Source organism: Pristiophorus japonicus, unplaced genomic scaffold (genome assembly GCF_044704955.1).
Source record: "Pristiophorus japonicus isolate sPriJap1 unplaced genomic scaffold, sPriJap1.hap1 HAP1_SCAFFOLD_515, whole genome shotgun sequence".
Classification (NCBI taxonomy): Eukaryota; Metazoa; Chordata; class Chondrichthyes; family Pristiophoridae; genus Pristiophorus; species Pristiophorus japonicus.
The window spans coordinates 371,911-389,311 of record NW_027254421.1 but is presented as its reverse complement, the minus strand read 5'-3'; the positions used below and the strand labels follow the sequence as shown (position 1 = coordinate 389,311).

The 17,401-nt window shown below is 48.6% G+C and overlaps 1 protein-coding gene across 1 annotated transcript in view; it reads left to right on the top strand.

The window, feature by feature from the left end:
- Positions 1-12,807: 12,807 nt before the first annotated feature.
- LOC139253816 (large neutral amino acids transporter small subunit 2-like) overlaps positions 12,808-17,401 on the top strand; it is a 96,793-nt gene continuing 92,199 nt past the window's right edge. Inside the window, exon 1 of the mRNA XM_070873578.1 lies at positions 12,808-13,697. Coding sequence (XP_070729679.1) covers positions 13,538-13,697 — 160 coding nt within the window. The 5' untranslated portion in view covers positions 12,808-13,537. The remainder of the gene's footprint in view (positions 13,698-17,401) is intronic.

Here is a 17,401-nt window from a genome sequence, read left to right as displayed (position 1 = left end):
CTCTTCCAGGTTCTTCAAGTGTTCGATGGTATCCCGACCTGTGATCAATATGTCGTCCTGGAAAACTACAGTGCGCGGGACCAACTTTAGCAGGCTCTCCATGTTCCTTTGAAAGATAGCCACGGCCGATCGAATCCCAAACGGACATCTATTGTAGATGAACAGACCTTTGTGCGTGTTGATGCAGGTGAGGCCTTTCGAAGATTCAGCCAGCTCCTGCGTCATGTAGGCCGAGGTCAGGTCCAACTTGGTGAACATCTTCCCTCCAGCCAGGGTCGCAAATAGGTCGTCTGCCTTGGGTAGCGGTTACTAGTCCTGGAGCGAAAAACGGTTAATCGTTACTTTATAGTCCCCACAAATTCTGACCGTGCCATCGCCCTTGAGAACCGGAACAATCAGACTGGCCCACTCGAACTCCACCGGTGCAATGATGCCCTCTTGTTGTAGCCTGTCCAGCTCGATCTCCACTTTCTCTCGCATCATGTATGGCAACGCATGTGCCTTGTGGTGGATGGGTCGTGTACCGGGAACCAAGTGGATCTGTACCTTCGCCCCCGAGAAATTTCCAATGCCTGGCTCAAACAACATCGGGAACTTGCTCAAAACCTGGGCACATGAGGCATCGTCGACGGATGAAAGCGCTCGGATGTCCCAATTCCAATGGATTTTTCCCAGCCAGCTTCTGCCGAACAGTGTGGGGCCACCTCCTGGTACAATCCATAGTGGGAGTTCATGCACCGCTCCATCATAGGAGACTTTTACTGCTGCACTGCCAATTACAGGGATCAGCTCATTAGTGTAAGTTCTCAGCTTGGTATGAATAGGGCTCAGCTTGGGCCTTTGTGCCTTGTTGCACCACAGCCTCTCGAAGGCCTTTTTGCTCATGATAGACTGACTCGCACCCATGTCCAGTTCCATGGATACTGGAATTCCGTTCAGTTCAACTTTTAACATGATCGGTGGACATTTCGTGGTGAAGGTATACACCCCGTACACTTCTGCCTCCTCGGTTCGAGTCTCTAATTCAGTTTGATCCGCCATGGATCGGTCTTCCTCTGCAACGTGGTGGTTTGCAGGGTTTGCAGCTCGTCTGCACATTCGCTGAAGGTGTCCCATTGTTCCACAGCCTTTGCACGCATAGTGTTTGAAGCGGCATTGATGGGCTCGATGATCACCTCCGCAGCGCCAACAAGTTGTTAATTGCCTCGCATTCACACTTGATGGCGGACTCTTGAGTCATCTGAGGTCGTGCAGTTGCAGGCGTGTACGTTCTGCCATATACATTCCTGCCTGAAAATGACGTTACTTTGTGTACAGAACTTGCCGAAACATCTTTATGCTGCAAAATTAGTTTGGTGTTATCGCGGGTGGGCATAAATGCCTGGGCTATCGTTATGGCTTTGCTCAGGTTCGGTGTTTCAACAGTCAGTAGTTCGCGAAGGATAACCTCATGGCCAATGCCAAGCACAAAAAAGTCTCTCAGCATTTGCTCCAGGAATCCATCGAATTCGCAATGTCCTGCAAGGCGCCTTAGTTCGGCGACGTAGCTCGCCACTTCCTGGTCTTCAGACCGTTAACATGTGTAAAATCGATACCTTGCCATCAGAACGCTCTCCTTCGGATTTAGGCGCTCCCGGACCAGCATACACAGTTCTTCATACGATTTGGTTGTTGGTTTCACCGGAGCAAGAAGATTCTTCATGGGGCCATAGGTTGTTGCCCCGCAGACGGTGAGGAGGATCGCCCTTCGTTTGGCAGCGTTCTCATTCCCTTCCAGCTCGTTGGCCATGAAGTATTGGTCGAGTCGCTCCACGATGGCTTCCCAATCGTCACCACCTGAGAATTTCTCCAGGATACCAACAGTTCTCTGCATTTTCGCGTGATGGTTTGTTATCTATTACTCGTCGCCAGTTGTTATGTCTCAAATAAAGCAATGTGACTGAGTACTGTAGACTTGAGTAAGTGTGACCTTAGTCTCTTTATTCTGATTCCAGAGTGCTGGCACAACATGGGAGGCCTGTTTATACACAGTGCTCCCAAGGGATGCTGGGATGCGCCCTCTGGTGGCGGTAGAATGCTGGTTGCAAGGTGTTGCATACATAACACAAACAAAAATAGATCGAGATATCATGGGGTGGTGACCAAAATCTCGGTCAAAAAGGTGGGTTTTAAGGAGAGTCTCAGAGGAGAAAGAGGTGGAGAGGGAATTGGAGTGACTTTTCAATTTACAATCTCGTCTTGCAATAAAAACAGTCCCACTAAACTGAAAGGATTTCACAATGTGTCCCTTTAATAAACATACTCCTACTAAACTCAATGAACATAAGAGATAAGAGCAGGAGTATGCCATTCGGCCCCTCGAGCCTTGCTCTGCCATTCAATAAGATCACGGCTGATCTTCTACCTCAACTCCATTTTCCTGCACTGTCCCCATATCCCTTGATTCCCTTAATATCCAAAAATCTAACGACCTCTGCCTTGCATATACTCAAAGACTGAGCCTCCACAGCCCTCTGGGGTAGAGAATTCCAAAGATTCCAATCCTAAATGGCCAACCCCTTATTCTGAGACTGTGACCCCTGGTTCTAGACTCCCCAGCCCGGGGAAAACATCCTCCCTGCATCTACCCTGTCAAGCCCTGTAAGCATTTTGTATGTTTCAATGAGATCACCTCTCATTCTTCTAAACTCTGGAGAATATAGGCCTATAAGATTCTGACGGGACTGGACTGGATAGATGTGGGAAGAATATTCCCGATGTTGGGGAAGTCCAGAGCCAGGGGACATAGTCTTAGGATAAGGGGTAGGCCATTTAGGACTGAGATGAGGAGAAACTTCTTCACTCAGAGAGTTGTGAACCTGTGGAATTCCCTGCCGCAGAGAGTTGTTGAGGCCAGTTCACTGGATATATTCAAGAGGGAGTTAGATGTGGCCCTTACGGTTAAGGGGATCAAGGGGTATGGAGAGAAAGCAGGAAAGGGGTACTGAGGGAATGATCAGCCATGATCTTATTGAATGGCGATGCAGGCTCGAATGGCCTGCTCCTGCACCTATTTTCTATGTTACTAGTCTACTCAATCTCTCCCCATAGGACAATCCCTCCATCCCAGGAATCAGTCTGGTGAACCTTCATTGCACTCCCTCTATGGCAAGTATATCCTTCCTTAGGTGAGGAGACCCAAACTGTGCACAATACTCCAGGTGTGGTCTCACCAGGGCCCGATATAATCGCAGTAATAGGTTTTTACTCTTGTACAGGTTGAGCGTCCGAAATTCGGAATGTCCCGGAATCCAGACACCGGGCCGATCCATGGATGGGTTGTCCGGAATCCGGAAAATGTTCTGGAATCGGAACCCGCTGCCGCCACCCCCTGCCTACCCCACCGCCTACCCCGCCCCGCCACCGATCTCTCCCCTGCCTTGGACCTCTGCCTCGGGGCCGACCCCCCCTCCCCTAACTACCTACTTTGGCCCAGGCGTTTCTGGACTCGGGACGTCAGAAAGAGGTTCCGAAGTCCGGAAACACACAGAATCCGGAACGGCCTCAGTCCCGAGGCTTCTGGATTTTCTGCACTGTACCTGTACTCAAATCCTCCTGTAATAAAGGCCAACATACCATTTGCTTTCCTAATCACTTGCTGTACCTGCACGTTAACGTTCAGTGATTGGTGTACAAGGACACCCAGGTCCCTCTGAGCACCAACATTTCCCAATCTCTCACCGTTTAAAAATACTCTGTTTTTCTATTTTTCCTACCAAAGTGGATAACTTCACATCTCTCCACATTATATTCCATTTGCCATGTTCTTGCCCACTCACTTACCCTGTCTATATCTGCTTGAAGCCTCTTTGCATCCTCCTCGCAATTTACATTCCCACCGAGCTTTGTATCATCAGCAAACTTGGATACATTACACTCGATCCCCTCATCCAAATCATTGATACAGATTGTGAATAGCTGGGGCCCCAGCACTGATCCTTGCGGTACCCCACTAGTTACAGCCTGACAACCCCAAAATGACCCGTTTATTCCTACTCTCTGTTTTCTGTCCATTAACTAATCCTCAATCCATGCTAGTATATTACCCCCAATCCCATGAGCCCTAATTTTGTTCAATAACCTCTTGTGTGTTATCTTATCGAATGCCTTCTGTAAATCTAAATACACCACATCCACTGGTTTCCCCTTATCTATTTTAGAAACATAGAAATTTACAGCGCAGAAGGAGGCCATTCCCGCGCCGGCCGACAAAGAGCCGCAAGGCCCTCGCTCAGCAGCCCTGAAGGTTACATATAAACCTGTGAACAATGACGGAAAGGTAAAGAGCACCCAGCCCAACCAGTCCGCCCCACACAACTGCGACACCCCTTATACTGAAACATTCTACACTCCACCCCAACTGGAGCCATGTGATCTCCTGGGAGAGGCAAAAACCAGATAAAAACCCAGGCCAATTTAGGGAGGAAAAAATCTGGGAAAATTCCTCTCCGACCCATCCAGGCGATCGACACTAGTCCAGGAGATCACCCTGGCCGTATTCGATTCCCTGCAGTACTTACCATTATATCTGCTCCGACCAACAAAAGGTCATCCAGTCTAATCCCAATTACCAGCTCTAGGTCCGTAACCCTGCAGGTTACTGCACTTTAAGTGCCCATCCAACCATCTCTTAAAAGTGGTGAGGGTTTCTGCATCCACCACTCTTCCAGGCAGTGCGTTCCAGACCCCCACAACCCTCTGTGTAAAGAAGCCCCCCCCTCAAATCCTCTCTAAACCTTCCACCAACCACCTTAAAAACTATACCCCCTCGTAATAGACCCCTCCACCAATGGAAATAGACCCTTACTATCCACTATGTCTAGGCCCCTCAATATTTTGTACACCTCGATGAGGTCTCCTCTCAACCTCCTCTGTTCCAATGAGAACAAACTCAGCTTATCCAATCTGTCCTCATAACTAAGATTCTCTATTCCGGGCAGCATCCTAGTAAATCTTCTCTGCACCCTCTCTCGTGCAATCACGTCCTTCCTATAATACGGCGACCAGAACTGCACGCAATACTCCAGCTGTGGCCTAACCAAAGTATTATACAGTTCAAGCATAACCTCCCTGCTCTTATATTCTGTGCCTTGGCCAATAAAGGCAAGCATTCTATATACCTTCTTAACCACCTTATCCATCTGGCCTGCTACTTTCAGGGATCTGTGGACAAGCACTCCAAGGTCCCTTTGTTCGTCTGCACTATTAAGTGGCCTACCGCTTAATGTGTATACCCTTTCCTTATTAGCCCTCCCAAAGTGCATCACCTCACACTTCTCTGAATTAAATTCCATTTGCCACTGCTCTCCCCACCTGACCACTAGATTGATATCCTCCTGCAGCCCATGACTTTCCTCTTCATTATCAACCACACAGCCAATTTTAGAGTCGTCTGCAAACTTCTTAATCATACTCCCTATATTCAAATCTAAATCATTGACATATACCACAAAAAGCAAGGGTCCCAGTACCGAGCCCTGCGGAACCCCACTGGAAACATCCTTCCAGTCACAAAAACATCCATCAACCATTACCCTTTGCTTCCTACCTCTAAGCCAATTTTGGATCCAACTTGCCACTTTGCCCTGTATCCTATGGGCTTTAACCTTCATGACCAGTCTACCATGTGGGACCTTATCAAAAGCTTTGCTAAAGTCCATATACACTGCATCGTACACACTACCCTCATCGACCCTCTTGGTTGCCTCCTCATAAAATTCAATCAGGTTCATCAGACACGATCTTCCCTTAACAAATCCATGCTGACTGTCCCTAATTAATCTTTGCCTTTCCAAATGAAGATTTATCCTGTCTTTCAGGATTTTTCCCAATAATTTTCCCACCACTGAGGTTAAGCTGACAGGCCTGCAATTACTCAGCCAATCCCTTTCTCCTTCTTAAACAAGAGTACTACATTAGCAGTCCTCCAATTCTCCGGCACCATGCCCAGATCCAAAGAGGACTGGAAAATGATGGTCAAGGCCTCTGCTATTTCCTCTTTTACTTCGCTCAACAGACTGGGATGCATTTCATCCAGGCCTGGGGAATTATCTACTTTCAAAGCTGCTAAACCCCTTAATAATTCCTCTCTCACTATGTTTATTTCATCCAGAATATCACACTCCTCCTTGATAGCAGTATCTGCATTGCCCCTTTCCTTTGTGAAAACAGATGCAAAGTATTCATTAAGAACCCTCCCAACATCTTCCGCCTCCACACACAGATTACCCCATGGTTTCTAATAGGCCTTACCCTTTCTTTAGTTACCCTCTTACTCTTAATATATTTATAGAACATCTTAGAGTTTTCCTTAATTTTACTGGCCAAGAATTTCTCGTGCTCTCTCTTAGCATTCCTAATATCCTTTTTAATTTTGCCTCTTAACTTTCCATATTCCTAGTTACAATTTTGCTAGTTACAACCTCAAAAAACTCTTAACAGATTTGTCAAACATGATTTTCCTTTTATAAATCCATGTTGACTCTGCTCAATTTTATTATTCTCTAAGTGCCCTGTTACCACGTCCTTAATAATAGATTCTAGCATTTTCCCTGCGACTGATGTCAGGCTAACTGATCTGTAGTTCCCCATTTTCTCTCTCCCTCTTTTCTTAAATAGTGAGGTTACATTTGCTGCCTTCCAATCCGTGGGAACCGTTCTAGAATCTATGGAATTTTGGAAGATGACAACCAATGCATCCACTATCTCTATAACTGCCTCTTTCAAAACCCTAGGATGTAGGCCGTCTGGCCCTGGGGCTTTATCCGCTTTCAGTCCCATTAATTCCTCCATTTTTTTACTAATACTAATTTCTTTCAGTTCGCTGGACCCCTCATTCTCACTAGACCCTTGGTTCTCCACTATTTCCGAGAGGTTTTTCGTGTCTTCTTCCGTGGAGACAGACACAAAGTATTTGTTTAATTTCTCTGCCATTTCCTTATTCCCCCATTATAATTTCTCCTGTCTCAGCCTGTAAGGGACCCACATGTACTTTCGCTAATCTTTTCCTTTTTACATACCTATTATAAGCTTTTACAATGTGTTTTTATGTCTCTTGCTAGTTTACTCTATTCTATTTTCCCTTTATTAATTTCTTGCTCCTCCTTTGCTGAATTCTAAAATGCTCCCAATCCTCAGGCTTACTGCTCATTTTGGCAACATTATAAGCCTCTTCCTTTGATCTAATACTATATTTAACTTCTTGTTAGCCACAGTTGGACCACTTTTTCTGTGGGGTTTTTGTGCCTTAAAGGAATGTATATTTGTTGTAAATGATGTACTAATTCTTTAAATCCTATCCATTGTTTGTCTACCGACATACCTTTTAATGTCGTTTCCCAATCTACCTTAGCCAACTCGCCCCTCACACCGACATAGTTTGCTTTGTTTAGATTTAATACCCTAGTTTTGGATTCAACTAAATCACTTTCAAACTCAATATAAAATTCTATCATATTATGGTCACTCTTCCCTAAAAGCATCGTTACTACAAGGTTGTGAGTAGAGTGGACAAGGGGGAGCCAGTGGATGTGGTATATTTAGACTTTCAAAAGGCTTTTGACAAGGTCCCACACAAGAGATTAGTGTGCAAAATTAAGGCACATGGTATTGGGGGTAATGTACTGACGTGGATAGAGAACTGGTTGGCAGACAGGAAGCAGAGAGTCAGGATAAACGGGTCCTTTTCAGAATGGCAGTCAGCGACTAGTGGGTACCGCAAGGTTCAGTGCTGGGACCCCAGCTATTTACAATATACATTAATGATTTAGACAAAGGAATTGAATGTAATATCTCCAAGTTTGCAGATGACACTAAGCTGGGTGGCGGTGTGAGCTGTGAGGACGCTAAGAGGCTGCAGGGTGACTTGGACAGGTTAGGTGAGTGGGCAAATACATGGCAGATACAGTATAATGTGGATAAATGTGAGGTTATCCACTTTGGTGGCAAAAACAGGAAGGCAGATTATTATTATCTGAATGGTGACAGATTAGTAAAAGGGGAGGTGCAACGAGACCTGGGTGTCGTGGTACATCAGTCATTGAAAGTTGTCATACAGGTACAGCAGGCAGTGAAAAAGGCAAATGGCATGTTGGCCTTCATAGCGAGAGGATTTGAATATAGGAGCAGGTCTTACAGCAGTTGTACAGGGCCTTGGTGAGGCCACACCTTGAATATTGTGTACAGTTTTGGTCTCCTAATCTGAGGAAGGACATTCTTGCTATTGAGGGAATGCAGCAAAAGTTCACCAGACTGATTCCCGGGATGACAGGACTGACATATGAAGAAAGACTGGATCGACTAGGCTTATATTCAATGGAATTTAGAAGAATGAGAGGGGATCTCATAGAAACAGATAAAATTCTGACAGGACTGGACAGGTTAGATGCAGGAAGAATGTTCCCGATGTTGGGGAAGTCCAGAACCAGGGGACATAGTCTAAGAATAAGGGGTAAGCCATTTAGGACCGAGATGAGGAGAAACTTCTTCACTCAGAGAGTTGTGAGCATGTGGAATTCTCTACCACAGAACGTTGTTGAGGCCAGTTCGTTGGATATATTCAAAAGAGAGTTAGATGTGGCCCTTACGGCTAACGGGATCAAGGGGTATGGAGAGAAAGCAGGAATGGGATACTGAAGTTGCATGATCAGCCATGATCTTATTGAATGGTGGTGCAGGCTCGAAGGGCCGAATGGCCTACTCCTGCACCTATTTTCTATGTTTCTATGTTATTAATGAACCCTTTCTAATTGCACAATACTGGATCTGAACTAGCCTGTTCCATAGTTGGTTCCTCAACATACTGATCTAGAAAACTATTTTATATACATTCCATGAATTCATCCTCCACACTATTACTAACAATTGGGTTTGCCCAGTCTTATTGTAGATTAAAGTCCCCCATGACTACCGCATTAGACTTATTACATACTTCCTAATTTCCAGATTTATACTGTCCCCTACACTACAACTATTTTGGTTGATCTGTAAATCAAATGCCCCCTTATTCAAGGGGCACTAAAAACCGACAAATAAACAAATTAAACTCTGGGCATTAAACATATCCAATTAAAATTTGGTTGCCGGGGGAGACGATGCACTCCAGTCCCTCCGGTGCCCACCTCTCACGGAAGGCCGCGAGCGTACATTACCACTACTGTTTGGGGGCTTATAAACAACTCCCACCAATGTTTTCTGCCCGTTGCTGTTTCTTAGCTCCACCAAAACTGATTTGACTTCTTAATTTTCGGAGCTAAGATCTTTTCTCTCCACTGTCTTTATCCCATCCTTTAACATCAGGACTGCCCCTCCTCCTTCTCCATTTTGCCTATCTCGGCTAGAAGTTACGTATCCTGGAATATTTAATTGCCAACCATGGTCACTTTGCAACCACGTCTCCGTAATGGGTATTAGAGCAAACCTATTCATTTCTATCTGCGCTATTAATTCATCTATCTTGTTGTGAATGTTTCACGCATTCGCTTGGATTATTACTATTCTTCCCTGATGTCACCTTAGTCCACCGAGGCCGATTATCTTTGTTGCTCCCCCTGACCCACTCTGCTTATTTTTACCCCAAACTCTACTCTGCTCCAGAGCCTTGACGTTTCTCTTGCTGCTTTTAAATTTATTTTTTCCTGAATCCTCCCCTCCCCCCCGCCCCCCGCCCTCCCCCCGTTCATTAGTTTAAAGCCCCATCTACTGCCCTAGTTATTCGGTTCACCAGGACACTGGTCCCAGCCCATTTTAAGTGGAGCCCGTCCCAACGGAACAGCTCTCTCTTTCCCCAGTACTGGTGCCAGTTCCCCATGAAGCAAAACCTCTGCCTCTCACACCACTCTTTGAGCCATGCATTTAAACCTCGAATCGGTTTGCCCCTATGCCAATTTGCGTGTGGCTCGGGTAACAATGCAGAGATTATTACCTTTGAGGTTCTGCTTTTTAATTTGGATCCTAGCTCCTCAAGCTCCCTCATTCCTGGTTCTACCCATGTCATTGGTTCCTAAGTGCACCACAACAACTGGCTCCTCCCCCCCCCCCCCACCCCACCCCATTCCCAATTTCTTCTCCAACCGCGAGGAGATATCCTTAACCCTGGCAGCACAACCTCGGGAACTCCCTGTCACAGCTGCAGAGAACATACTGTCGCCTACCACATTCCTTTTTATTCCCCCCACTTGAATGGCCTCCTGTACCACGGTGCTGTGACCAGTTTGCCCATCCTCCCCGCAGTCCTTGTTCTCATCCATACAGGCAGCAAGTACCTCGTGCCTGTTGGACAAGATCAAGGGCTGAGGCTCCTCCATCACTATATCCTGGGTCCCCATACCTTCCTGTCTCGCAGTCACACCCTCCTGTCCCTGATAATTGACGAATTCTAAAGTACTGCTTAACCGAAGGGGTGTGACACCCCCCTCCTGGAACAAAGTGTCCAGGTAACTCTCCCCCTCCCTGATGCATCGCAACATCTGCAGCTCGGACTCCAGCTCAACAACCCTGAGCTGAAGTTGCTCGAGCTGTAGACACTTACCACAGATGTGGCTGCTCGAGATCTCATTGGTCGCCGCCAACTCCCACATGCTGCAGTTATCACACACCACCCGCCCTCCATCTCGATCAACCTTATTTTATTTATATAATTAGCTACAGTATTTATTCAAACGATTATTTTTACTTTTAATTTGTAGTTTTAATTAGTTAGTTTAGTTTAAATTATTAATTCAATAAAGTTATAGTAGTTAATACTCTCCCGGTTTTGAATTTAATCCACCTACCTAACCTGGAGAACAAAGGAGCTGTAATACTCATCAACCCATCGCCTACCCGCTGTCCTGTGATGTCACTCCAATTTTTTTCTCTCTCTTTTGCTCTTTATTTCCCTGGCTCCGCCCTGTCCCCAGCCAGGTCCACTCTCCGCGCTGAGGTCGGTGAATTTGAATTTCACAATCTGTCCCTTTAATAAATGTTGTCCCTAAACCCACTGGATTTCACAATCTGTCCCTTTAATAAATGCTGTGCCTAAACTCACTGGATTTCACAATCTGTCCCTTTAATAAACGCAGCATCTAAACTCACTGAATTTCACAATCTGTCCCTTTAACACAGCCCCTAAACTTACTGGATTTCACAATCTGTACTTTTAACACAGCTCCTAAACCCACTGGATTTCACAATCTGTCCCTTTAATAAATGCTGTCCCTAAACTCACTGAATTTCACAATCTGTCCCTTTAACACAGCCCCTAAACCCACTGGATTTCACAATCTGTCCCTTTGACAAGCCCCTAAACTTACTGGATTTCACAATCTGTCCCTTTAACAAGCCCCTAAACTTACTGGATTTCACAATCTGTCCCTTTAACACAGCCCCTAAACCCACTGGATTTCACAATCTGTCCCTTTAATAAATGCTGTGCCTAAACTCACTGGATTTCACAATCTGTCCCTTTAATAAACGCAGCATCTAAACTCACTGAATTTCACAATCTGTCCCTTTAACACAGCCCTTAAACTTACTGAATTTCACAATCTGTACTTTTAACACAGCTCCTAAACCCACTGGATTTCACAATCTGTCCCTTTAATAAATGCTGTCCCTAAACTCACTGAATTTCACAATCTGTCCCTTTAACACAGCCCCTAAACCCACTGGATTTCACAATCTGTCCCTTTGACAAGCCCCTAAACTTACTGGATTTCACAATCTGTCCCTTTAACAAGCCCCTAAACTTACTGGATTTCACAATCTGTCCCTTTAACACAGCCCCTAAACCCACTGGATTTCACAATCTGTCCCTTTAATAAATGCTGTGCCTAAACTCACTGGATTTCACAATCTGTCCCTTTAATAAACGCAGCATCTAAACTCACTGAATTTCACAATCTGTCCCTTTAACACAGCCCTTAAACTTACTGAATTTCACAATCTGTACTTTTAACACAGCTCCTAAACCCACTGGATTTCACAATCTGTCCCTTTAATAAATGCTGTCCCTAAACTCACTGAATTTCACAATCTGTCCCTTTAACACAGCCCCTAAACCCACTGGATTTCACAATCTGTCCCTTTGACAAGCCCCTAAACTTACTGGATTTCACAATCTGTCCCTTTAACAAGCCCCTAAACTTACTGGATTTCACAATCTGTCCCTTTAACACAGCCCCTAAACCCACTGGATTTCACAATCTGTCCCTTTAACACAGCCCCTAAACCCACTGGATTTCACAACCAATCTTCAATAGTCACAACCCCTGAACTGAATGGATTTCACAATCTCTCTTTAATAAACACAGCCCCACTGAACCCCAGTGTTTGACAGCCTGCCCCTATAAACCCCCCCCGGCCGCCCTGTGGGACGTGTAATCTGTGGGTAGTACAAACGAAGGACAAGCTGTGGGTTGTAAATGAGCCTTGTCCTGACTGACTCAGCTCTTCCCATCTTGTTGTTCGGCACCTGACCTTGGGCAAGGCTGGGCTAGCTGGTCCTCACTGAAGGACGGGAGAGAGGGGGGGGGTGGCGAGCCCTTCTGGGCTGGAGGAGCCGCTGATTCCATCTGTTTGCTTTTAATAAAGCGACTTTGGCTGAACGATTCCCTTTTCCTTTTTTGCATCGAACTCTGGAGCTGGGGTGGCGTTGCAATCTCTTCCGCAGGCGCCTGTTACCGCCCTGTGTGATCTTGCAGGCTGTTTTTCTCTCTCCCTCCTTCGAGCAGCGTCAGATTGAAGACACGCCAGGAAGGAGGAGCCGAGTGAGAATAAAACATATAAAAAGCCAAAGAAGAGCGAGAGAGAGAGAGAGAAAAATCGAGAGAGCAGAGCTGCAAAATCCTTTTCAAAGCAAAGCAAAGCAAAGCAAAGCAGAGCAGATCTGGGCTGGGAAACTCAACTATAACCAGGACCTTGGGACGAAAACTGCATCTCCTCCGGGCTGGATCAGTCTGCAGAATAGTCAGAGCAGTTTCTGCAGATTGCTGCTTGGCCCATTTTAATGAATCCGTGTATTAATTGATGAATGTGCAGGAAGAAAACCAACCTTTCAGTTTTAAAAAAAAACTCTTCCCACCCGCTGTGTGGCTGGATTTTAAAATTTGTTTTGCTTTTGTGTGTGTGTGTGTGTGTGTGTGAGTAATTGATGCCTTTTGCTCTCGTCCCACGTCCCATCTGTCTTTTAAATTTTGCTCATTTCTTTTTATATCTCAGTAAAGGTGTGGGGGCAGTAGTGTGTCCCTGAGCACCGTTCCTGACTCAGATAAGGGGACAAAAGTAAGTGCATCTTTGGAGTGGCATTATCTGGGAGTGGAATCCACCCCCTTGGGCTGGGAGGAATTGGCAGGAAATTAATAGATTTTTAAAAAAAATTTCAGTATCATTTAATTATTATTTTTTTAACCTTTTCTCTCACACAAGCTTGTAATTTCTGCTCTGAACCTCTGGTTCTCTCTCATACTTTTGACTTAAAAGAGAAATATATACTAATTGTAAGGAGAATTAGGGAGGCAGAATGGCTGAGGGAAGTCGATTGAGGAGTCCAGCCTCCACCAGCAAAAGTGCTGAGACCCTCAACAACTCGGAGAACGGCGGCAAGAAAGGGGAGAACGGTGGGCAAGGGGTGGCCCTGAAGAAGGAGATTGGGCTGGTGAGCGCCTGCGGCATTATCGTCGGTGAGTAGCCCCGTGTGGGACACCTCTTTCCCCTCCTCTCCTCCCCTGTACACCTCGATTATGGCTCGGGATTCGCGCTTTGGGGGGGGGGGGGGAGAGATGCAGGTTTCCTGGTCGCAAGTGACTGAAGTGCGGGATAGCTCCCCAAAAAAAGTGTCGGCCTGGATCTTCGGCTATAGGGGGCATCACAGCCCAGATTGATTTCCCTGCCTCCTCCTCAGCCCACGAGTGAACGGGCTGAGCGGGTGCCACTGGCTGGTGATCAGGAGCAGGAAACTTTGTTGATGCTCTCCAACTCCTCCACCGCCGACACCAGGGGCCACTCAGGCCAGTTGTAATGCTTCAGTCAACCACCGCCCCCAATTTCTGCCCGGTCCTGTCAGTGAGGGGCAGGCTCCAGTGGGGGAGGGAGGGTCTACAGCGGGAAAGAGAGTAATGGAGGGGAGGGTCTACACTGGGGGGGGGGGGGTGAGTGAGGGTCTACACTGGGGGAGGGGGGAGTGAGGGTCTACACTGGGGGAGGGGGGAGTGACGGTCTACACTGGGGGAGGGGGAGTGAGGGTCTACACTGGGGGAGGGTGAGTGAGGGTCTACACTGGGGAGGGGGAGTGAGGGTCTACACTGGGGGAGTGAGGGTCTACACTGGGGTGGTGGGAGTGAGGGTCTACACTGGGGTGGTGGGAGTGAGGGTCTACACTGGGGGGGGGGGGGGTGAGGGTCTACACTGGGGGAGGGGGAGTGAGGGTCTACACTGGGGGAGATGGAGTGAGGGTCTACACTGGGGAAGGTGGAGTGAGGGTCTACACTGGGGGAGGGGGAGTGAGGTTCTACACTGGGGTGGTGGGAGTGAGGTTCTACACTGGGGGAGGGGGGAGTGAGGGTCTACACTGGGGGAGGGGGAGTGAGGGTCTACACTGGGGTGGTGGGAGTGAGGTTCTACACTGGGGGAGGAGTGAGGGTCTACACTGGGAGTGGGTCTACACGGGAGGGGGAGTGTGGGTCTACACTGGGGGGGGGGAAGAGTGAGGGTCTACACTGGGAGTGAGGGTCTACACTGGGAGTGGGGGGATGAGGGTCTGCACTGGCGGGGGGGAGTGAGGGTCTACACTGGGGGGGTAGTGAGGGTCTACACTGTGAGTGAGGGTCTACACTGTGAGTGGGGGAGTGAGGGTCTACACTGGGGGGGGAGTGAGGGTCTACACTGGGAGTGGGGGAGTGAGGGTCTACACTGGGAGTGGGGGAGTGAGGGTCTACACTGGGGGTGGTGGGGGAGGGTCTATACTGGGGGGAGGGTATGAGGGAGGGTCTATACTGGGGGGGGGGGTATGAGGGAGGGTCTATACTGGGGGGGTATGAGGGAGGGTCTATACTGGGGGGGGGGGGTATGAGGGAGGGTCTATACTGGGGGGAGGGTATGAGGGAGGGTCTATACTGGGGGGAGGGTATGAGGGAGGGTCTATACTGGGGGGAGGGTATGAGGGAGGGTCTATACTGGGGGGGGGGTATGAGGGAGGGTCTATACTGGGGGGAGGGTATGTGGGAGGGTCTATACTGGGGGGGGGTATAAGGGAGGGTCTATACTAGGGTGGTGAGGGAGGGTCTACACTGGGGGGAGGGTATGAGGGAGGGTCTATACTGGGGGGAGGGTATGAGGGAGGGTCTATACTGGGGGGGGGTGAGGGTCTATACTGGGGGGAGTGAGGGTCTACACTGGGGGGAGGGTGTGAGTGAGGGTCTACACTGGGGGGAGGGTGTGAGGGAGGGTCTACACTGGGGGGAGAGTGTGAGAGAGGGTCTATACTGGGGGGAGTGAGGGTCTACACTGGGGGGAGGGTGTGAGAGAGGGTCTATACTGGGGGGGGTGAGGGTCTACACTGGGGGGGAGTGAGGGTCTACACTGGGGGGAGGGTGTGAGGGAGGGTCTACACTGGGGGGAGGGTGTGAGAGAGGGTCTATACTGGGGGGGGGGTGAGGGTCTACACTGGGGGGGCGGGGAGTAAGGGAGGGTCTACACTTGTGAGGGAGGGTCTGCACTGGGGGGAGTGAGAGAGGGTCTGCATGGGGAGAGAGTAACGGGAGTGTGGAGGGTCTACGCGGGAAGTGCGATCTGGAAGTAACAGGAGGGGAGTGTGTGTGATGGGCGCTGTGTAGACTGAGAACAGACTGGGAACGTGCTGTCTTGAGCAGGTCCTCTTTCTGAGCGAGGAGAGCCGCTAGCGACACTTTGAATAACTCTGGTAAATTACCGTCCCATAACTCGGCGTGGTGATCCGGTGCAGTACCGAGCCACACGGCATAGGAAGGGTCTGTGCTGAATGAGCTGACCCAGCCTGGGGCGTGGGGGAGAGGCTACACTTACCCTCCATGCTCCTGGTGTTGGGGAGGGCCGTGTGGTTGAATAGCTTGCCCCCATTCCCCGAGCTCACACATTGAGGAATGGAGACTGGTTGCAGGATAGCATAACGCCTCAATTTCAAAATTCCCATCCTTGTTTACAAATCCCTCCATGGCCCTCGCCCCTCCCTATCTCTGTAATCCCCTCCAGCCCCTCAACCCCTCCGAGATGTCTGCACTCCTTAATTCTGCCCCCCTGAGCATCCCTGATTATAATCGCTCCACCATCGGTGGCCGTGCCTTCTGTTGCCTGGGCCCCAAGCTCTGGAACCCCCTCCCTAAATTTCTCTGCCTCTCTTTCCTCCTTCAAGACGCTCCTTAAAACCTACCTCTTGAATTTATATAGTGCCTTACAAACAATAAAGCACTTTACAGCCAATTAAGTACTTTTGGAGTAATGTGGGAAACGCCAATTTGCGCACAGCAAGCTCCCACAAATAGCAATGCGATTGTGACCAGATAATCTGTTTTTTTGGTAATGTTGATTGAAGGATAAATATTAGCCCCAGGGCACTGGGGATAACTCCCCTGCTCTTCTTCGACATAGTGCCATGGGATCTTTTACGGCCACCTGAGAGGGCAGTCGGGGACTCGGTTTAACGTCTCATCCAAAGACAGTGCAGCACTCCCTCAGCGCTGCACTAGAGTGTTGGTCTAGATTTTTTTTTTGTGTGCTCAAGCCCCCTGAGTGGGGACTTGAATCCACAACCTTCTGACTCAGAGGCGAGAGTGCTGCCCACTGAGCCACAGCTGGCACTGTAGTCCTGTGACTGACTACGACACTCGCTTGGGATACTTGCCCAAGTGCCATTCGTATCGGCTGATCAGACGGTGGAACATAGGGCCAATTGTGCAGCGAGAGCCCACAGATATCTCTGGCATCAGCACAGCACGTGCCGTCCTGTTTGTGACGAAATGGGGCCTTGCGGAGATTCACCAGACGGCATGGATTGTCCTAATAGACCCAACCCCCCACATCGCCCCCCCCCCCCCTCTTCCCATTCACTCCCTGCCCGCCTCCTTGCCCATCCGCTGCTGAAACCGTCGCCCGTGCCTTTGTTACCTCCAGACTGGACTATTCCAACGCACACCTGGCTGGCCTCCCACATTCTACCCGACGTAAACTCGAGGTGATCCAAAACTCGGCTGCCCCGTGTCCTAACTCGCACCGAGTCCCGCTCACCTATCACCCCCTGTGCTCACTGCCCCCGTGTCCTAACTCGCACCGAGTCCCACTCACCCATCACCCCCTGTGCTCACTGCCCCGTGTCCTAACTCGCACCCAGTCCCACTCACCCATCACCCCCTGT